The sequence below is a fragment of the Lactuca sativa genome, chromosome 2, assembly GCF_002870075.4.
Source record: "Lactuca sativa cultivar Salinas chromosome 2, Lsat_Salinas_v11, whole genome shotgun sequence".
Taxonomy (NCBI): domain Eukaryota; kingdom Viridiplantae; phylum Streptophyta; class Magnoliopsida; order Asterales; family Asteraceae; genus Lactuca; species Lactuca sativa.
In genome coordinates, this window is record NC_056624.2 from 198,091,266 (window position 1) to 198,106,581 (window position 15,316).

The window sequence follows — 15,316 nt, forward strand, 5'->3', positions numbered from 1 at the left end:
GAGCTCAAAAGTCTAGATCTACAATAATGAATCACAAAGGTGAGAACTTGGAGACTCACACAAGTCCAAAAGATGCACCAAGAGATGGACATAAGATGTTATCTGATCATTTGCTCAACACGGCCCTCCTTCAACCTTCAAATGATCAAAATGCTAACAAATAGCTCAAAAGACAGGTGAAGAGGCTAGGATTTCAGGATAGGAGGGTGGGGGTTAATCGGAAATGACCTAACTCTAGAGATAAGGCCTTTAAAATAAAAGAAACCTTAAAAATCATAGGCTTCGGCTACAACACTCGCCACGTCGTGGCTTCCATCAGGACACACGCTCATCTAAGTCTCATGCCACGTCATAGCCACCAACCCACCACGTCATGACATATGGTTTTCCCAAAAACCATATTTTTTACTCCTTTTGGTCACAATTCCTCCATTCTGGAAAACGGGTGTTACAACTACACCAAAATTAGAACTATTTGATGATGAAAGGGTATTGGCCCCAATGTAACGACCCGTCAAAACCAAAATTTTTTGTTTTTATCACTACTAGAAAAATAGCCTTTTACGACGCGCAAATTATGACACTCATTAATTTATGTTACGCAAACGAGAGTGACATTAAAAAAGTGTCATCTCTTCAGAAAATTTAAGGATTTAGGTCACGCATTATTGCGTGCCTTTAAATTAGTGTCAAAAGAAAAAAAAATTAAAAACACAGAGGGCGCTGTACCTTAAATGCGCGCCCTCAATATGTGTCGCTTTATAATTTTAATGAACGCGCGTTCCTTAGTTACAAGCAGGAAAAGAAAAGCCAAAAAATTAGAAAAGCCCGCTACCCTTCCTGCCCTAAGCATTTTCACGCATCTTTCATTCTCCTCACACTGTTGTGCAACTTCTCAATCAAAGATCGAAGGTTACGATTTCATCTCCATCTCTCGACTTCATCATCTCAATCAAGAAAAAGGGCTTCTGATTTCCATTCATCTACTTCATCGTTGCTGTAATTTCACCTTCTTCATCTCTCTGCTATTATTGAGAATACTCGTCAATAGTTTTCTTGCACTATTCCTTGACCTGCTTCCTTCTAGATACGCTTCTCATCGAGAGATTCAGGTTAGGGCTTTCAAGGCGCTGTGGAAACTATAATGGTGTTCATTGTGGCGGAGGGATTAGGGTTTCTAGAGTGAGAGACGAAAGGGGAAATTGGGGTAAATGTCCGCAGAAGGAAGCATGTAATGTTGTTTTCTATTAACTGACGACTTAGGGTTTTAACTTTCACCATTGCTGCTGCTTCGCCACCTAAGCGAATCGACACTCATAACGCACCTTCCACTTCAACTCTTTTCACAGATTTCTTCCCAGCTGATTTTATGATTTCTGATTTCTTCCATCTGATTTTAATTTTAGATTGAGATTTCTAAATGTCAGTCGCCAGCAGCCTATTACCGAAACCAAACCGAGACTCGCTTAATCGCTAAAAGCCTGGGATTTGCTAAAAATCTATTACTAAAATGTGGGATTGACTGAAAGTCTAATACTCGTTGAAAAACGAATGCCTGATTTCCAATTAGGATTTCGTATTTATGGAATCCAAGTTCTTGATTCCTGAATTTGATTTCCCTTGACCCTCCTTACAGATCCGTAGAAAATTCAGAAGAGCCGCCACATATCTCAAGCACACGGTACCATCTCTCTCTCTCTCTCTCTCTCACACACACACATGGTTATAGATACTAAATCTTTTGGGGGAACTGCGTGTTTCTTGGTTTTCTGCATTTGTGTGCATGCCTACAACGTGTTTGTGGAAATGTTTAACAGGTTGTGGTGAACACATGGCAGACCATTGAAAGAAGAATACACGTCGACTCTACTCTTTGTGATGGTACTCCGGGGACCGCTTTCTTGCTCTTGAAAATTTTTCCAGTGAATGGCAACAAGAATGATCTGAACACCTCTGCTTGCATTATTGAAGCTTGTGACTCTGCTTCTGCAAGCTTTAGGTACCCTCTATAGTACTCCAATCTCATTATCTTGATATATAAATCCATATTTAACATATTGTTGAAATCGATAATGATAGGGATGTAACCTTTTTACGCGGAAGTGTTGGAGCTTGTGCTCTTGGTGCTGTTGTGTCAAAGTACCAAGAAAATACACAACACAGATGATTGAATACTATTTGACCCGATTCAAAGAGGTAATATAGTAATTTATATTGATTTTCTTGCTTAATAAGCATAATGCTCATTTATATAACATTGATTTTGCCTAATTTTGGAACAGATTGAAGTAAAGGAACATTGGGGAGATGGAATGTTACACGGGAGTGCTGAACACTCATGATGTTGCAGGCATGCTTTTCACCTCTATTTGATGCAAGTTCCTTTCTGATCCTTTATATAGTAATGTTTGTATACTTTTGTAGTGCCATGGTAAGGATTCTACTCATTTTACATTTTTACCTTTTTTTCATATGTTTAATTTCCTGTCAACTTAAACTTTTTTGTCTAACGATATGACAGGTACAACTAATGCTTGTGCTTGCTCCAACTGCATGCATATTATCCGAAATTGCTCTTTTTGAAGCCTTTGATGTTTTCGCAAGATCAAATAAATTCTATGTTTTTAGTTTATTTGAAAATAACCAAAATGAAGTAAGTATTTGCAATCACACACACGCACTTCTTTAGTCCTCAAAAGTATTTTATTGACTTTTTTGTTGACTTTGACCACTAAGGTTTGGGATGGAGTATTTGCTAGTACTGTTTCCATGGAAAATAGTGACAAAAAAAGAAGATTTGTTGAAGAAAAGACCTTCCAAGAAAACCAAAAAAAGAGGTGGTTGTGGAAGAGACTTCCAAGAAGAAGACTGAAAAGTGGCCCTTAGTCTTGCATGTTGACACATCGATTTTTGCTCTTTTCTTAATTGTGTTTATGGGTGCCTTCTATGTGGTAACCATACTTTCTTCCATTAAAGTAGTTTTTTTTAATCAAGTAAAAAAGAAACACCCATGCATAGCTTACCAGATTAGGGTTTGTTTCTTTCTTTTCCATTAAGTGATGAATGGTGTCTATTGTATGTACAAGGACTTTTTCTTATTTGCACCTAATGAACCATCTGAATGACAAAGTAAATGACGATTTTACCCTTTGTTTAGGTTCATAGTGTGCAGGATGCAACAGAAGCATATTCAGCTCTTTAAATTGTGCTCACTTCTCATCCACCAGAAGGTCTTCATGTTTTTGATGATTTCAGAGAGGCTTACGCATGGTTAAGCCATAACACTGAAGTAGATGATAAAGTAAGTAACTCACTGTATTCAATCAGCATTTATATAAGGTCTTATCCATGCTTAGGACTTAGGACTTAATGCACTCATTCACACACACACACTTGATGTTACCAAACAACAACAATGGCTAGCAGGACAGTTATAGTTGATAATACAACATGGAACAACACACATTGCTACTGTTGGTACTGCCATGTCATCACCCAAAAAAGTTGCTTGAGAATTTTTCAACTGTTTGGATGTCTAGTTTTATTTTTTATTTTTAAATAATAATAAAGAATTGAAAATAAGAAATTAATTATTTGAAGTTTTCATCATTGTCAGGTGTCGTGGGATACTCTAGTGATGATATAAAAAAGTTCCTACGAATGGGTGTGTATAGGAGGAGGCATGTTCCCACATATGAAGGAGCCTGATTATCTTGTATGTTTAAGTACTTCAAGTAATGTACTTTCATTTTTTTAATTAGTTATAGCATTGTACTTTCAAATAGTTTCTAATTAGGGCATTGTAGTTTTAAAAAATGGAAAATAAATTACTTCTATTTCATTGTTATTTCTTCTATTTCATTTTTGTTTATCTATTCTAATAAATTACTTCTTTTTCATTGTTATTTCTTATCAGGTCAATACCAAATTGGTTCACATGCGACTCCAACCATGCTAAACCCCCTTATGTATAAACTATCATATTTCAAGTAATCAGTAATCGACTACTTTTTTCTTGTTTTGTTTAACAACATAAGTAAGTCTTATTTTATTTTATTTATTTATGTAGATTTGTGGAGACTGATGGTGGTAGAGGATATGATAGAGTTAGGAAAACTGTAATAGGAAAAAAGCATTTCAAATTGACTCATTTTATTCCTGCTTTTGAATATATTTTTCATCTGCCTCATCAATGAAATGGATGTCTCTGTTAACAATGTGTACTTCCATTGGTTTAATTATATATACATATAATACGGTTCTAAATGGGTGTATTATATGTGGGCAGATGCAATGGGAAAGCTAGAAGATATGGAGAGTTCCAACCGTGAACGCCTTTGGCCCCAACTTGTTAAGGGTTTCAAAGATCTTTCTGAGCGCTTGAAGGTATTTGATATGACTACATTCTTAATCAAAACACATGTCAAAACCTTTATTCTTTTAGCAATCAGTGTTAGTTTAATGTGCACACAATAATAGATGTGATTATGACTTATGAGCTTGTATTCATTGATATTTATTTTATGCAGCTTCAAGACGAAGTCATACTTTCAAATTCAAAGAGATTGCAGATCACTCAAACCAATGTGAACAATTTACCCTCGACATTTTCCTTGATAGTAAATCCTCCCCTGAATACTTAATCCATACCATAGGTGTAGTATGTAAACTATTTATTAACAAATAAATAAATCAATATGAAAACCTCTTAAATATAAGTAAAATGTTGGTTGATAGTTTTTTTTTCTTGTTTCCAGGGAGTGGGTCAGCTGGAATGAGGCAAAGGGAGTGAGTTGACCTTTTGTTTTTTTGTTAAATGTTAATCGTTACTGAAAGCAAAAAAAATCAAATTTTAATTTTGATTTATTTGATGTCTCGTGTCTTGCAGGTTCATGGTGGTCGGCAGTCCATGTAAGTTTCTTGATTTGTAACATCTTGTATTCAAGAAATAGCAATGTACTTTCCATAAAAATTATAAATTATATTCTTTGAAAAATTTGCTAGATTGGTAGGTTTAAAAGCAGAATGTCCTGATAAGAATTAATTTTAAAAGTAGAATGAAAATGACAAGTGATTTTGTGTTGTGTTTATAGGGTTGATGAAAGCGAATAGCTTTGGAGTTAGAAGAGGAAAAGAAAGCTCAAGCCGAAAGAGATAAGATACTGCAAATGCAAGTGTTGCATTCTTCATTTCAATTGTTAGTATGAAACACAGAGTAGATGGGCCAATGTACAACTTCTTATCCATATAACATCTGTTTGGAGCATTAGTCTTAAAGAATTATGAAAGGCAAGATGCAACTTTCCTTAGTTGGAATTTGATGTAGAGAGTAGATTAGATGCAAATTTAGATATTGTAAAAAATAGAATTGTATGACATTAAATTTTATGCAATGGATTGTATTTTTTGTATATGATATTTTATTTCTATTATGAGACATTAAATGCAAATTTAATTTAAAAATTAATAAATATATAAATATTTTTTTTAGAACATTTAAAATTATGATACGCAAAAATGTGTCATCTTCATTTATGACATGGCATTTCTTGACAGGGGCTTCCTTGATACGCATTGCGTGTCATAAACACGCGCGTCGTAAGGTTACGACATGCAAATGTGTGTCGTCTTCCTTTATGACAGGGCCTTCCTGGATACGCATTGCGTGTCATAACCGCGCGTCGTAAATGCGCGTCATAAATGCGCGTCGTCTATAGATGACGCGCAAAAGCGCGTCGTCTCTCTTTATGACAGGGCCTTCCTTGACACGCATTTGCGCGTCGTCTGAGCGTTTTACGACGCGCAATGAGCGTCGTAAAAGGCCTTTTTTCTAGTAGTGTATATTAAATAACACATCACCCAAACGTATGTATCAAAACAAAAAGGGAAATATCATGGTGTGTGCGATGCGATCATCCCGAGCTCTTCCCCTTCGATCCGGAAGTAACCAAAACATAGAAGCACGAAGTTTAGTGAGTTCCCCAAAATACCGCATACCATACATATACGCCATCTCAAGGTTGTGTCGGGTCTATTTCACCCCCGAGTCTATTTCAACTCATGCTTCGGTCCAAGACCGTACCAGGTCTATTTCACCCCCGAGTCTATTTCAACTTATATGTCAGCACAAGGCTATACCGAGTTTATTTCACCCCACATACATATAGCAAACAAACACACATGCATATAACACCTACAACATGAGTCACAAAGACTACAAGCACATAACATATCTTTGTGTCTTACAATATAATGAGCAAACTCACTTCAATTTGCTGATAAGTCGAATAAATGCTTGGGTTGTTGTACTGGAGAATTCCACACTAACCAATCATATAAAACCCTAATAGTTAGGTAATAACCCAAAATCGGGGGTTCAAATCCAACAATCCCGACCCTTAGGGTAAAAAGTCTATTTTACCCTTCTCCCATTTTCATCCCATCAACTAAAACCAAGCCCAAAAGAAATCCAAGCCCAAATGAGGCCCAAAATCAACTCAGCCTATTGTCAGCACATACGCATGGCGTACCAGGCTCATACGCCCTGCGTACGTGGTCCGATCCAGAATCGGGGTTCGAATCCAATATGCCCAGCGTACTCAGAAGTACGCCCAACGTACTGGTCAGAGACCCTTTTCTTTCCCAAATGTCTTAAACACTTAAGGACTTAATGTCTAAACTCCATAACAACATCATAGCACGGTCCTAATCTATAAAGTCGAAGACTTTAGGCTTTTGCATGGCTTAATAAGGTCAAATCTTGGATTTTAACATACTAACTTCATGAAACGAGCATCAACCTTTGCATGGTTGATCTTAATCCATCAAGACACCATTTTTATACACAAAGGACATCAAAAACACTAAGATTTATCATCATAACCTTCTGGAGTAGCTTATACTCCCAAGAAACACCTCAAGGGACCAAAACAAGCCAAAAACCCTAACTATCTAGAACTAAGAGATGAATCAACAAGGTAAGGACTTGATACCTTCTGAAGAACAATCAAGGTGGCTAAGCTCTAGATCCACAAGCTTTAACACCATAAGAGCAACTTCCAAGAGATCCTTTCCTCTTCAAGATTACTAAAAAAACCAACAAAGGTCACTTCTAAGCTCAAAACACTCAAATGGCAGTTAGGGTTTCGTGTGGGAGGGTTGATGAGGGGGCAGCCTCAAGCCTCATAATGGGGATTATATAGGGGTTAAACCCTAAAAATTAGGGTTTGTTGAACCACAGCGTATGCCCAACATACACATTGTACAAAGGTGCCCCCGCCCGCGTCCAAGTCAAGTGAGTACGTCGTGCGTGCTCACACTCTCTTACATATTACGCCCAACGTAATATGTCATTTCCTTCTTCATAATAATCAAACACTTAACCAGAAATGACAAGAAATATATTACCTCACAAAATGGATATTACAATATAGATGTAGTATTATTTTTGTTTACCATATTGATATCGTCACCATAGTGTTTTGATACAATAAAGCGACGAACATATACAGGTTCCAAAATTAGGTGAGTTGACTCTGGAATGTAAAGCTATATAATCAAAAAGTAGATTGTTATAAAATGTTTATAGACGAATAAAATCTTAAAATAACATTAAATTATATTAACACTTAAATGTAAGTAAAATGAAAAAAATGAATGTAAAATTTTATAATTAACATTAAAATGAATGGAAAAAAAATACTATAACTCGCATTAAAATGAAAATAAGTTGCTATAAATGTCAATTTGGGATGCTTAAATTGATGGGTTTTGATATATAAAATAGAGTTTAACAATCCAATTTAAAATGCATTGAGTCCATGGACTAAGACACTAAACCCATGACAAAAAGAAACCTTAACAACCCGTAGTGTCTTATGTATCCAAATTAAAAAAATGGACTTTATTACAAAAATACATAACCAAAAGGGACATTTTTATAATGGGATAATGATAAGGTTAACTAATTTTAGGTTTTGTATATAGTTAATGACTAAACTTATTTTTATGTTCGATATACCATTGAACTTGTTGAAAAAGTATCAATATGAACGGGTATAGCGGGGTTTTCCGGTTTGTGACATCTTTTCAGGGCAAAATATGAGCTTTATGGTTAACTTCGTCAAGCAATCATGACTTTTCTGTCGTGTTTTCTAGTTCATTTGTTCGTAAATCAAAAACCTTAGTCTTTTCTAGTTCATCTATTCCTAATTCTTGAAATCAATTTCAAAGGATCAAGGGTTTCGTTTTCCAGTTTCAAAGTTTGAGTTATCGAATTCCTAAAAATTGAGAGTTTGAGTTCCCTAATTCCGACGGCTTGAGTTCAAGAGCCAATCTAGGGCTTGAACGTTTGGAACCGATTCAATTCTAGGATTGTTCATCAGAGCTTCTAGGGTTGTTCATCATCTTCTATGGTTTTTCAAAAACTCGGATACACATGAACACACACACCCTTTGTTTCAGATCTAATGTGTGTGTGTTCTATTGAGTTCTTGTTCTGGTTTGTGGTGTTCAATTCCAGCAATAAAACCTAAATTTGAAGTGTTTATTCACTTGCATTTTCATGTTCCGAAGATGTCGTCGGAGCTAGAACTCAAACCCCCAAAATAATGGTATGTTAAACAAAAAAACAAGTTTATTCATTTTACGGTTTACTCTTTTAACTATATACATTTTATACTTAAATTCAGTTTTTACTGTATAAAAAAACTACTGTTACGGTTTACCAGGAAATAGACTGTTTATGCTATACATAATTATCAAGTATAAACATGAATTGCAAATAATTAAAACGCGAGGAAACAATATGTACATTATTAGTATTACTATAAATCTCTTGAATATTTGATAGGAAATCGGAAACGTGTCATTTGTTGGTTGGTTTTCTGGATATATGTTGTTCTTTAGCTATCAAAGATATCACCCTCCAATCAAAATGAAGCAAAAGATTCTGAAGATATACACCAACAGATTACAGAATCCACAATCTTGTTTCTATTTATAGAACCTGTGAAGAAACCATAACACTCAACCAGTCGACCACCACTTTTCTCAACATTCTTACCTTCTGATCTGAGAACAAATTCAATGGCTGCTTCCACCATGGCTCTCTCCTCCCCTTTCGCCGGACAAGCAGTGAAAACAGCTCCCTCTGGATCCGAGCTTTTAGGAAACGGGCGGGTTTCAATGAGGAAAACCACATCTGCAAAGAAGGTTGCACCATCAGGAAGTCCATGGTACGGACCCGACCGAGTCAAGTACCTAGGCCCGTTCTCCGGTGAAGCCCCATCATATCTCACCGGTGAATTCCCCGGTGACTATGGCTGGGATACCGCCGGACTTTCAGCTGACCCAGAAACATTCTCAAAAAACCGTGAGCTTGAAGTCATCCACTGCAGGTGGGCCATGCTCGGAGCTCTTGGGTGCGTCTTCCCAGAGCTCTTGGCTCGTAATGGTGTGAAATTCGGTGAGGCTGTTTGGTTCAAGGCAGGATCACAGATCTTCAGTGAAGGTGGGCTTGATTACTTGGGAAACCCTAGTTTGATCCATGCTCAGAGTATTCTAGCCATCTGGGCAACCCAAGTGATCTTGATGGGTGCGGTTGAAGGTTACAGAATTGCAGGTGGACCCTTGGGTGAGGTTGTTGACCCGCTTTACCCTGGTGGTAGCTTTGACCCGTTAGGGCTTGCTGATGATCCAGAGGCTTTTGCTGAGTTGAAGGTGAAGGAGATCAAGAATGGAAGACTTGCTATGTTCTCCATGTTTGGCTTCTTTGTTCAAGCCATTGTTACAGGAAAGGGACCATTGGAGAACCTTGCTGACCACCTTGCTGATCCCGTTGCCAACAATGCTTGGTCTTATGCCACAAACTTTGTACCCGGAAAGTGAATGTAATGAAATTTTTATGTAAATTAATTAATTAATATATGGTTTTAGTGGGCATCATTTACTGATTTAATCTACCAATTGATTGATGATAAACTAATATATATGCAACAAGTTCACGTATAACATATGTACACCCTACTGTCTGTGTGACATGTGTCATTTGTTCAATATAAACAACATAAAATGCAATCCTCAGTGATCTATATATATGAAGGATTATACAGTATTAAAAAATGAAAATCAATGATTTTAGTTCTTAATAATATCATGATGAATTTGTGAGATTATTAGTGAGGAGGAAGCTTAAATGGCTTCTGAAAAACGTAAATCAGCAGGTCCAGGACCTAGAATCCCTTTCTGTTCAGTTATCTTCCCCAAGCTGAAAGTTGATTCAGAATGTGATGCTCCAATTTTCTCCTCATCCCTCCACACACTACCCTGCCACTCCCTCTGAAACAAAAACCAACTTTGTAATTTATTCTAACATCAAGGGTCAAAGATGGAATAACTTGCCTCATCAAGGATTTGGGTTCCATGATCATGCAATAATGGGGTCATAAGTGGAGGGGCAACATCCGGATCAGGCTTCTGAAATATGAATGTAGTATATAAACCTGCATAACAGGTTTCAGGTATAAGCAATGAGGGTAGTTTAGGAAAACGATTTATAAGATGAAAGGACGATGAAACCGACACAAAACCTAGTACATCGTAGAATTTTGGTAAGAGTCTCCCTCTGGGGTCCACAAGACCATGACCGGCTTCTAGAAGCATCCCAGAAAACTGTGCTCTGATATAACAAAGTATAATGTAAAGATCACAAAGCGAAATTTTGAAAAAAAAAAATTATCACACTCCCCAATCCCCACCTATTATCATCATAAAATTCCAGCAAGTTTTGTATCTCCACATATTCAAGACCAGCTTCTCTTGCCAGTCTGAAAAAATTCATAAACATTAATTAGGAAAAGTTTTATTAAAAACAAGAGTTATCACCACATAAAAGATGAAATGAAATTGCCAAAATCTTAACCTGATCAAGCTTGGGAAGTGTACCAGACAATGTGTTTCAGCAGACGTGTCATTTGCAATTTTCATTTGGTACTTTTTCCCAAAAAAAGGAAACCTGAAAAATTAAACCATATAGTGAAAATAAGTTCAGACGTTTGATTACATTTTATAAGAAAATACAACATGTTGGGTGTTTTTATTATACTTTTCTTCTTCAACTTCAAAAGTGATCATATAGTTTTCTGATCGAATGCAGTTGGGAACAAGGTTGGGTTTCATGGCACCACTTCGGTTGTGGTATGCTTCAACATTTTTCTGATACTTTGCCCTGCAATGCAATCCAATTATTCAAAATGAAAGCAAGAAAATGATGCTATAAATAAATTCTGACAAAATGACTCCCAAAAACATGGTAGCCTACCATATAGTAGATGAGTCCAGAGTAATACCGATTAAGTAACCCCCTGGTTTCAATAAAGATGACACATTATGCAGAAGTCTTCTTACTTTCTCTTCACTTTCAAAACAGAACTGCAGTATATAAGTAACAGAAGTTCCCTTTATATGTTCAATATGAGAAGAAGAGGTCAATATTAACACAAACAATGGAGTTTAACCTGCAAATGTTGCATGCAACAAACAATATCAGCTGTATTTCCCTTGTCCCCCAAATTTGGTTCCAAGTTTTCCTGAAGAAGGTCAACATCCATCAGTGGACAAACTACAAAATCTCAGAAATGCTTAAATGAGTACCTATCTTTAATAACGCATGAAAGAGACAAAATATATGCAATTACATGATAACAGGACTCACAATGCAGGGATCAAGCTCATAAAAGTCTGAAGTGTAAGTCTTTCGTTGACTCTCCCATGCTTCTTGGACTTCTCTAACTCCAGATGACGCTTCGTCTGTAAGCATAATAACTCAATTTGTTCAAGATATGTTCTGATTTTGTTTTATTTTTTACTTCAATTTTGTCATACATCTCCAGAAATATGAAATTAAAATCTTCTAAAAAAGATTCGTTCAACCATAAACCCTATCTAAGACTTTTAAGACGAAGGATTGAACAAATTCATACACGTAGGAAAACTGAATCGATCACTAACAGATAGGAACGTTTTGATTGTATGTGAAATTACCAATTCCGATGAAGTGACCTATTTGAGCTTCGTCCCATCTCTCTTCGTCTGGTACTCTTCCGCAATACAAATCACACACCTGAAGAACAAACCAATTTTAATGTCAAATTGTGGAAACGGCATGAATATGCACATGAGCAAAAACATATAGATACAAAGAGAGTATTTGAGTAGAGATTACAGACAGTGGCGTAGGGAGAGACAAAAATCTTGATAAGAGCAGTCTTAACTACTTCGAGTAGTCGATGGTGAGTTGAATCAACGATCCTGTTGTTGTGCGTTGGGATTGTTGGAGTCAGCATCGTCTTCTTCCCCTAAAACCCTACACTCGTTTGGGAAGAATAAACGGTGAGTTCGTTAAGCCAGAAGATGTAAGCGCGAGTTTCAAAACAAGAAATGGTACCGGTATGGAGGAAGAGCAGGGTTGGGAAAAATCCTCACCAACAAATCCGAATAATCGAAATGGAGTAAATCTGCTCTTAATCCAAACGGTACCGTTTTATGTGTAACATCAGTTCTCAAGTTTAACCAATTATGTGTCTCCAACCGGGTAAATCACCTGCTAGGTTCGCAGATAGTGTTAAAATGACATGTATTTTTGCATAATGATTGCGAAGAAATTTATGTTAAATAACTTAAATTTATCATGAATTGGAAACCAATTTTATAGTTTGTTTGGGTGACAAAAATTGGAATTGAAATTCAATTTAAATGACGTAAAATATCAAAATTGTCCTTTTTATGTTTTTTGTTCGATTTTATTTTGATTTATAAGTTATATGGTGGGTGTTGTGGCAGTGGATTCTTAAATTTAAAGGTGTTAATTTGGTAATGATAGCCCCACCGATAAACTTTTCGGAAATTTCAACATCTGGATTCTTAAATTTAAAGACACGAATCATAAACTCATGAACTTGATCCATGAATGACACAACATCTTTCATGTTAAATTCAAAGAACTTAAAAGTAATGAACTTGTCACGACATGACAACTGTTCTGGCCCAAGCCTATGATCTTTTAGGGTTTCCTTCGTATTTAAACCTCATTAGCTTGAATACAGGGCTCCTTATCAGCCTCCATCACCCTCAAACCCCATAAAACCCTAACCCTCAAGCCTCTTGGTAATTCTTGGCTTATTTTGGTGATTTTGATAACTTAAAGAAGAAGAAGAAGGTGTCTAATGTGTTTATTCAACAATCAAACATCATCACCGACATCTAGAGCATTCTTTGGACTCTTGTAAGTGATTAAGTGCCCATCTTTTTGGTGGTTTTCTCTCTAGAACTAGGTTTATGTCATATTTAGTCCCTTTCATAAGGTTTGTATGGTTGGAAGAGATAAAGGTTGCAACTTTATGGTTTCTCTAAGTCCCAATAGTATTTTATCTCATAGATATAGGAAGTGATGGTGACTTGGGAACCTTGCATGAAATCTAAGTCATATTGCATTTTTTGACCTATATTTGGGAAAAGACATGTTTGGGGCATACATGTCCATAAAGTTTACATTTTTAGGGTTCATTAGGATCCCTAGAGTGCTTCTGGAAGTTTTGAGTTGAAGATTTCTTAGATTAAGCGCTTAATGATCTAGTCTCATGCTTAAAGTTGCCTTTTGGACCTTGGAATTTAGATCTTGACGTAAAGGGTGTGTCTTAATGGATAAAGTTGGAAACTTTATCCTTTAAGACCTTGGAAAGTGTGACATCCCCATTTTTCTCGGTCAGAAAAGACCGATTTTGATTATGCTTTATAAAAATCAGAGTACCTCTTGTAATAAAAATGTTTGCGGAATTTGTTCCCAGTAAAACATGATAAATACGTTATCAAAGTATTTCCGAATAAAAGTATTTTTATTCATTTTAAAACATTTGAGATGTCATTGTCAATACAGAAACATAAGCATGAACAGAACTTACATTCATTATCACTAGTGATTTATATCTCCTTAATCTCTCAGTGTAATGTGACTTCATATCAACACCTGTGATATAAATAAACTGAGTGGGTCAGGTTAGGAAACCTGGTGAGTACATAGGGATTTCAATCCCACAATGTTATATCATATATATAATTTATAACTCACAAAACATACAATTTCACCATATATGTATAAGCAACTCTTATCCCACCCCGTCGATCCTCACAAAAAGACTATCCATACTCTCAAACCCAAGATTAACCGTTTTACTTAATCCATACTCCCGGATCAGAAATGAACGGCTTTGCCTAATCCATACTCTTAGATTAATGACGAATGGTTATGCCTGATCCATACTCTCGGACTAGGGACGAATGACTAATCCATTCTCTCGGATTAATGACGAATGGTTATGTCTAATCCATACTCTCGGACTAGGGATGAATGACTATGTCTTAATCCATACTCACAGACTAAGGACAACTGACTATGTCTTAATCCATACCCCCGAATTAATGACAATTGACTATGTCCAATCCATACTCTCGGACTAGGGATAATGACTGTGTCTAATCCATGCTCCCGGATAAATGACATATACTAAAGTTCTATTCTCTGAGTATAACTCACTTTTACTCGTAAAAAAAATACTGCCCAATATTCCTCATAATTAATTTAGGTCTACCATTTATCCTAAATCATCATATATAATCAGATATGTTTTTAACACGTATTTCAGCCAACCTCAATTAACTCGCACATAAACATATAATTAATACTTAGATCAATACTTGTATTAAATAATGTTCATGAAAGGGACTATACACTCACACATAAACTCTTCAACAAATATTTAACTCTTTAACATATATTTAATACTTCAATTAATACTTGTATTAAAATCATGTTCATGAAAATGACTATGCACTCACCTGATACGGTGGTGATTTCGAACTCAGACAGCGCTTCGCTTCTTAAAAAAAATATTTTTCTTCGACGAAACCTAGTATTATTAGCACTAGAGTTTAGTCTATTATTCGCCGAGACTAATTAATAGTTTAGCTGTTATTACTATTATATAAGTGTTAAACAATATTTATATAACCCATAATAATATCCCAAGTACTTATTATAAGCTTCTAATAATGTTACTATAATTAAATAAAAACTATATTAAATATAGTATAGGCGTCGCTCACTTACAGCGGGTTTTTATTAAAAATCGGGCTTCGTTGGAGCAGCGTTTCTGAGCTGAAAGCTTTTCTTCTCGGAGCCGTCGGGCGCTCTGGGGCTTCCTTCTCGTGCTAGGGAGGTTCCCTAGACTTGGGAGGGGTTTAGGGAGGTTAGAGAGAAGTT

The 15,316-nt window shown here is 36.2% G+C and overlaps 2 protein-coding genes and 1 pseudogene across 3 annotated transcripts; 2 read left to right on the forward strand and 1 right to left on the reverse strand.

The window, feature by feature from the left end:
• Positions 1-2,163: 2,163 nt before the first annotated feature.
• Positions 2,164-4,531, forward strand: LOC128132452 (dolichyl-diphosphooligosaccharide--protein glycosyltransferase subunit STT3A-like; annotated as a pseudogene).
• Positions 4,532-9,014: 4,483 nt separating this feature from the next.
• Positions 9,015-9,945, forward strand: LOC111921754 (chlorophyll a-b binding protein of LHCII type 1). The gene has a single exon (XM_023917335.3). The coding sequence runs from the start codon at positions 9,088-9,090 to the stop codon at positions 9,886-9,888; it is 801 nt and encodes a 266-aa protein (XP_023773103.1). The 5' UTR covers positions 9,015-9,087; the 3' UTR covers positions 9,889-9,945.
• A 122-nt stretch (positions 9,946-10,067) lies between these two features.
• On the reverse strand, positions 10,068-12,588 carry LOC111921753 (mRNA cap guanine-N7 methyltransferase 2). Of its 2 annotated transcripts, none has more exons than XM_023917334.2 (12): positions 12,446-12,588; positions 12,228-12,364; positions 12,043-12,121; positions 11,714-11,808; positions 11,517-11,588; positions 11,321-11,430; positions 11,105-11,227; positions 10,922-11,014; positions 10,758-10,826; positions 10,590-10,678; positions 10,402-10,502; positions 10,068-10,338 (listed from the first exon to the last, which is right to left on the reverse strand). In XM_023917334.2, exons 2-12 carry the CDS (start codon positions 12,342-12,344, stop codon positions 10,192-10,194), a joined length of 1,095 nt encoding a protein of 364 aa, XP_023773102.1. In that variant the 5' UTR covers positions 12,345-12,364; positions 12,446-12,588; the 3' UTR covers positions 10,068-10,191. The 2 variants fall into 2 exon arrangements, with proteins under 2 accessions (XP_023773102.1, XP_042755331.1); XM_042899397.2 differs by having other exon boundaries at positions 10,160-10,338; positions 10,597-10,678.
• Positions 12,589-15,316: the final 2,728 nt, after the last annotated feature.

Excerpts from the sequence above, each read along its gene's own strand:
- LOC111921754 (XM_023917335.3), top strand. The coding sequence starts at position 9,088 with ATGGCTGCTTCCACCATGGCTCTCTCCTCCCCTTTCGCCGGACAAGCA.
- LOC111921753 (XM_023917334.2), bottom strand. The coding sequence starts at position 12,344 with ATGCTGACTCCAACAATCCCAACGCACAACAACAGGATCGTTGATTCA. Across the intron at positions 11,589-11,713 it reads ATGAGCTTGATCCCTGCATT|GAAAACTTGGAACCAAATTT; the intron begins GTGAGTCCTGTT and ends GACCTTCTTCAG. Across the intron at positions 11,015-11,104 it reads TTTGAAGTTGAAGAAGAAAA|GTTTCCTTTTTTTGGGAAAA; the intron begins GTATAATAAAAA and ends TTAATTTTTCAG.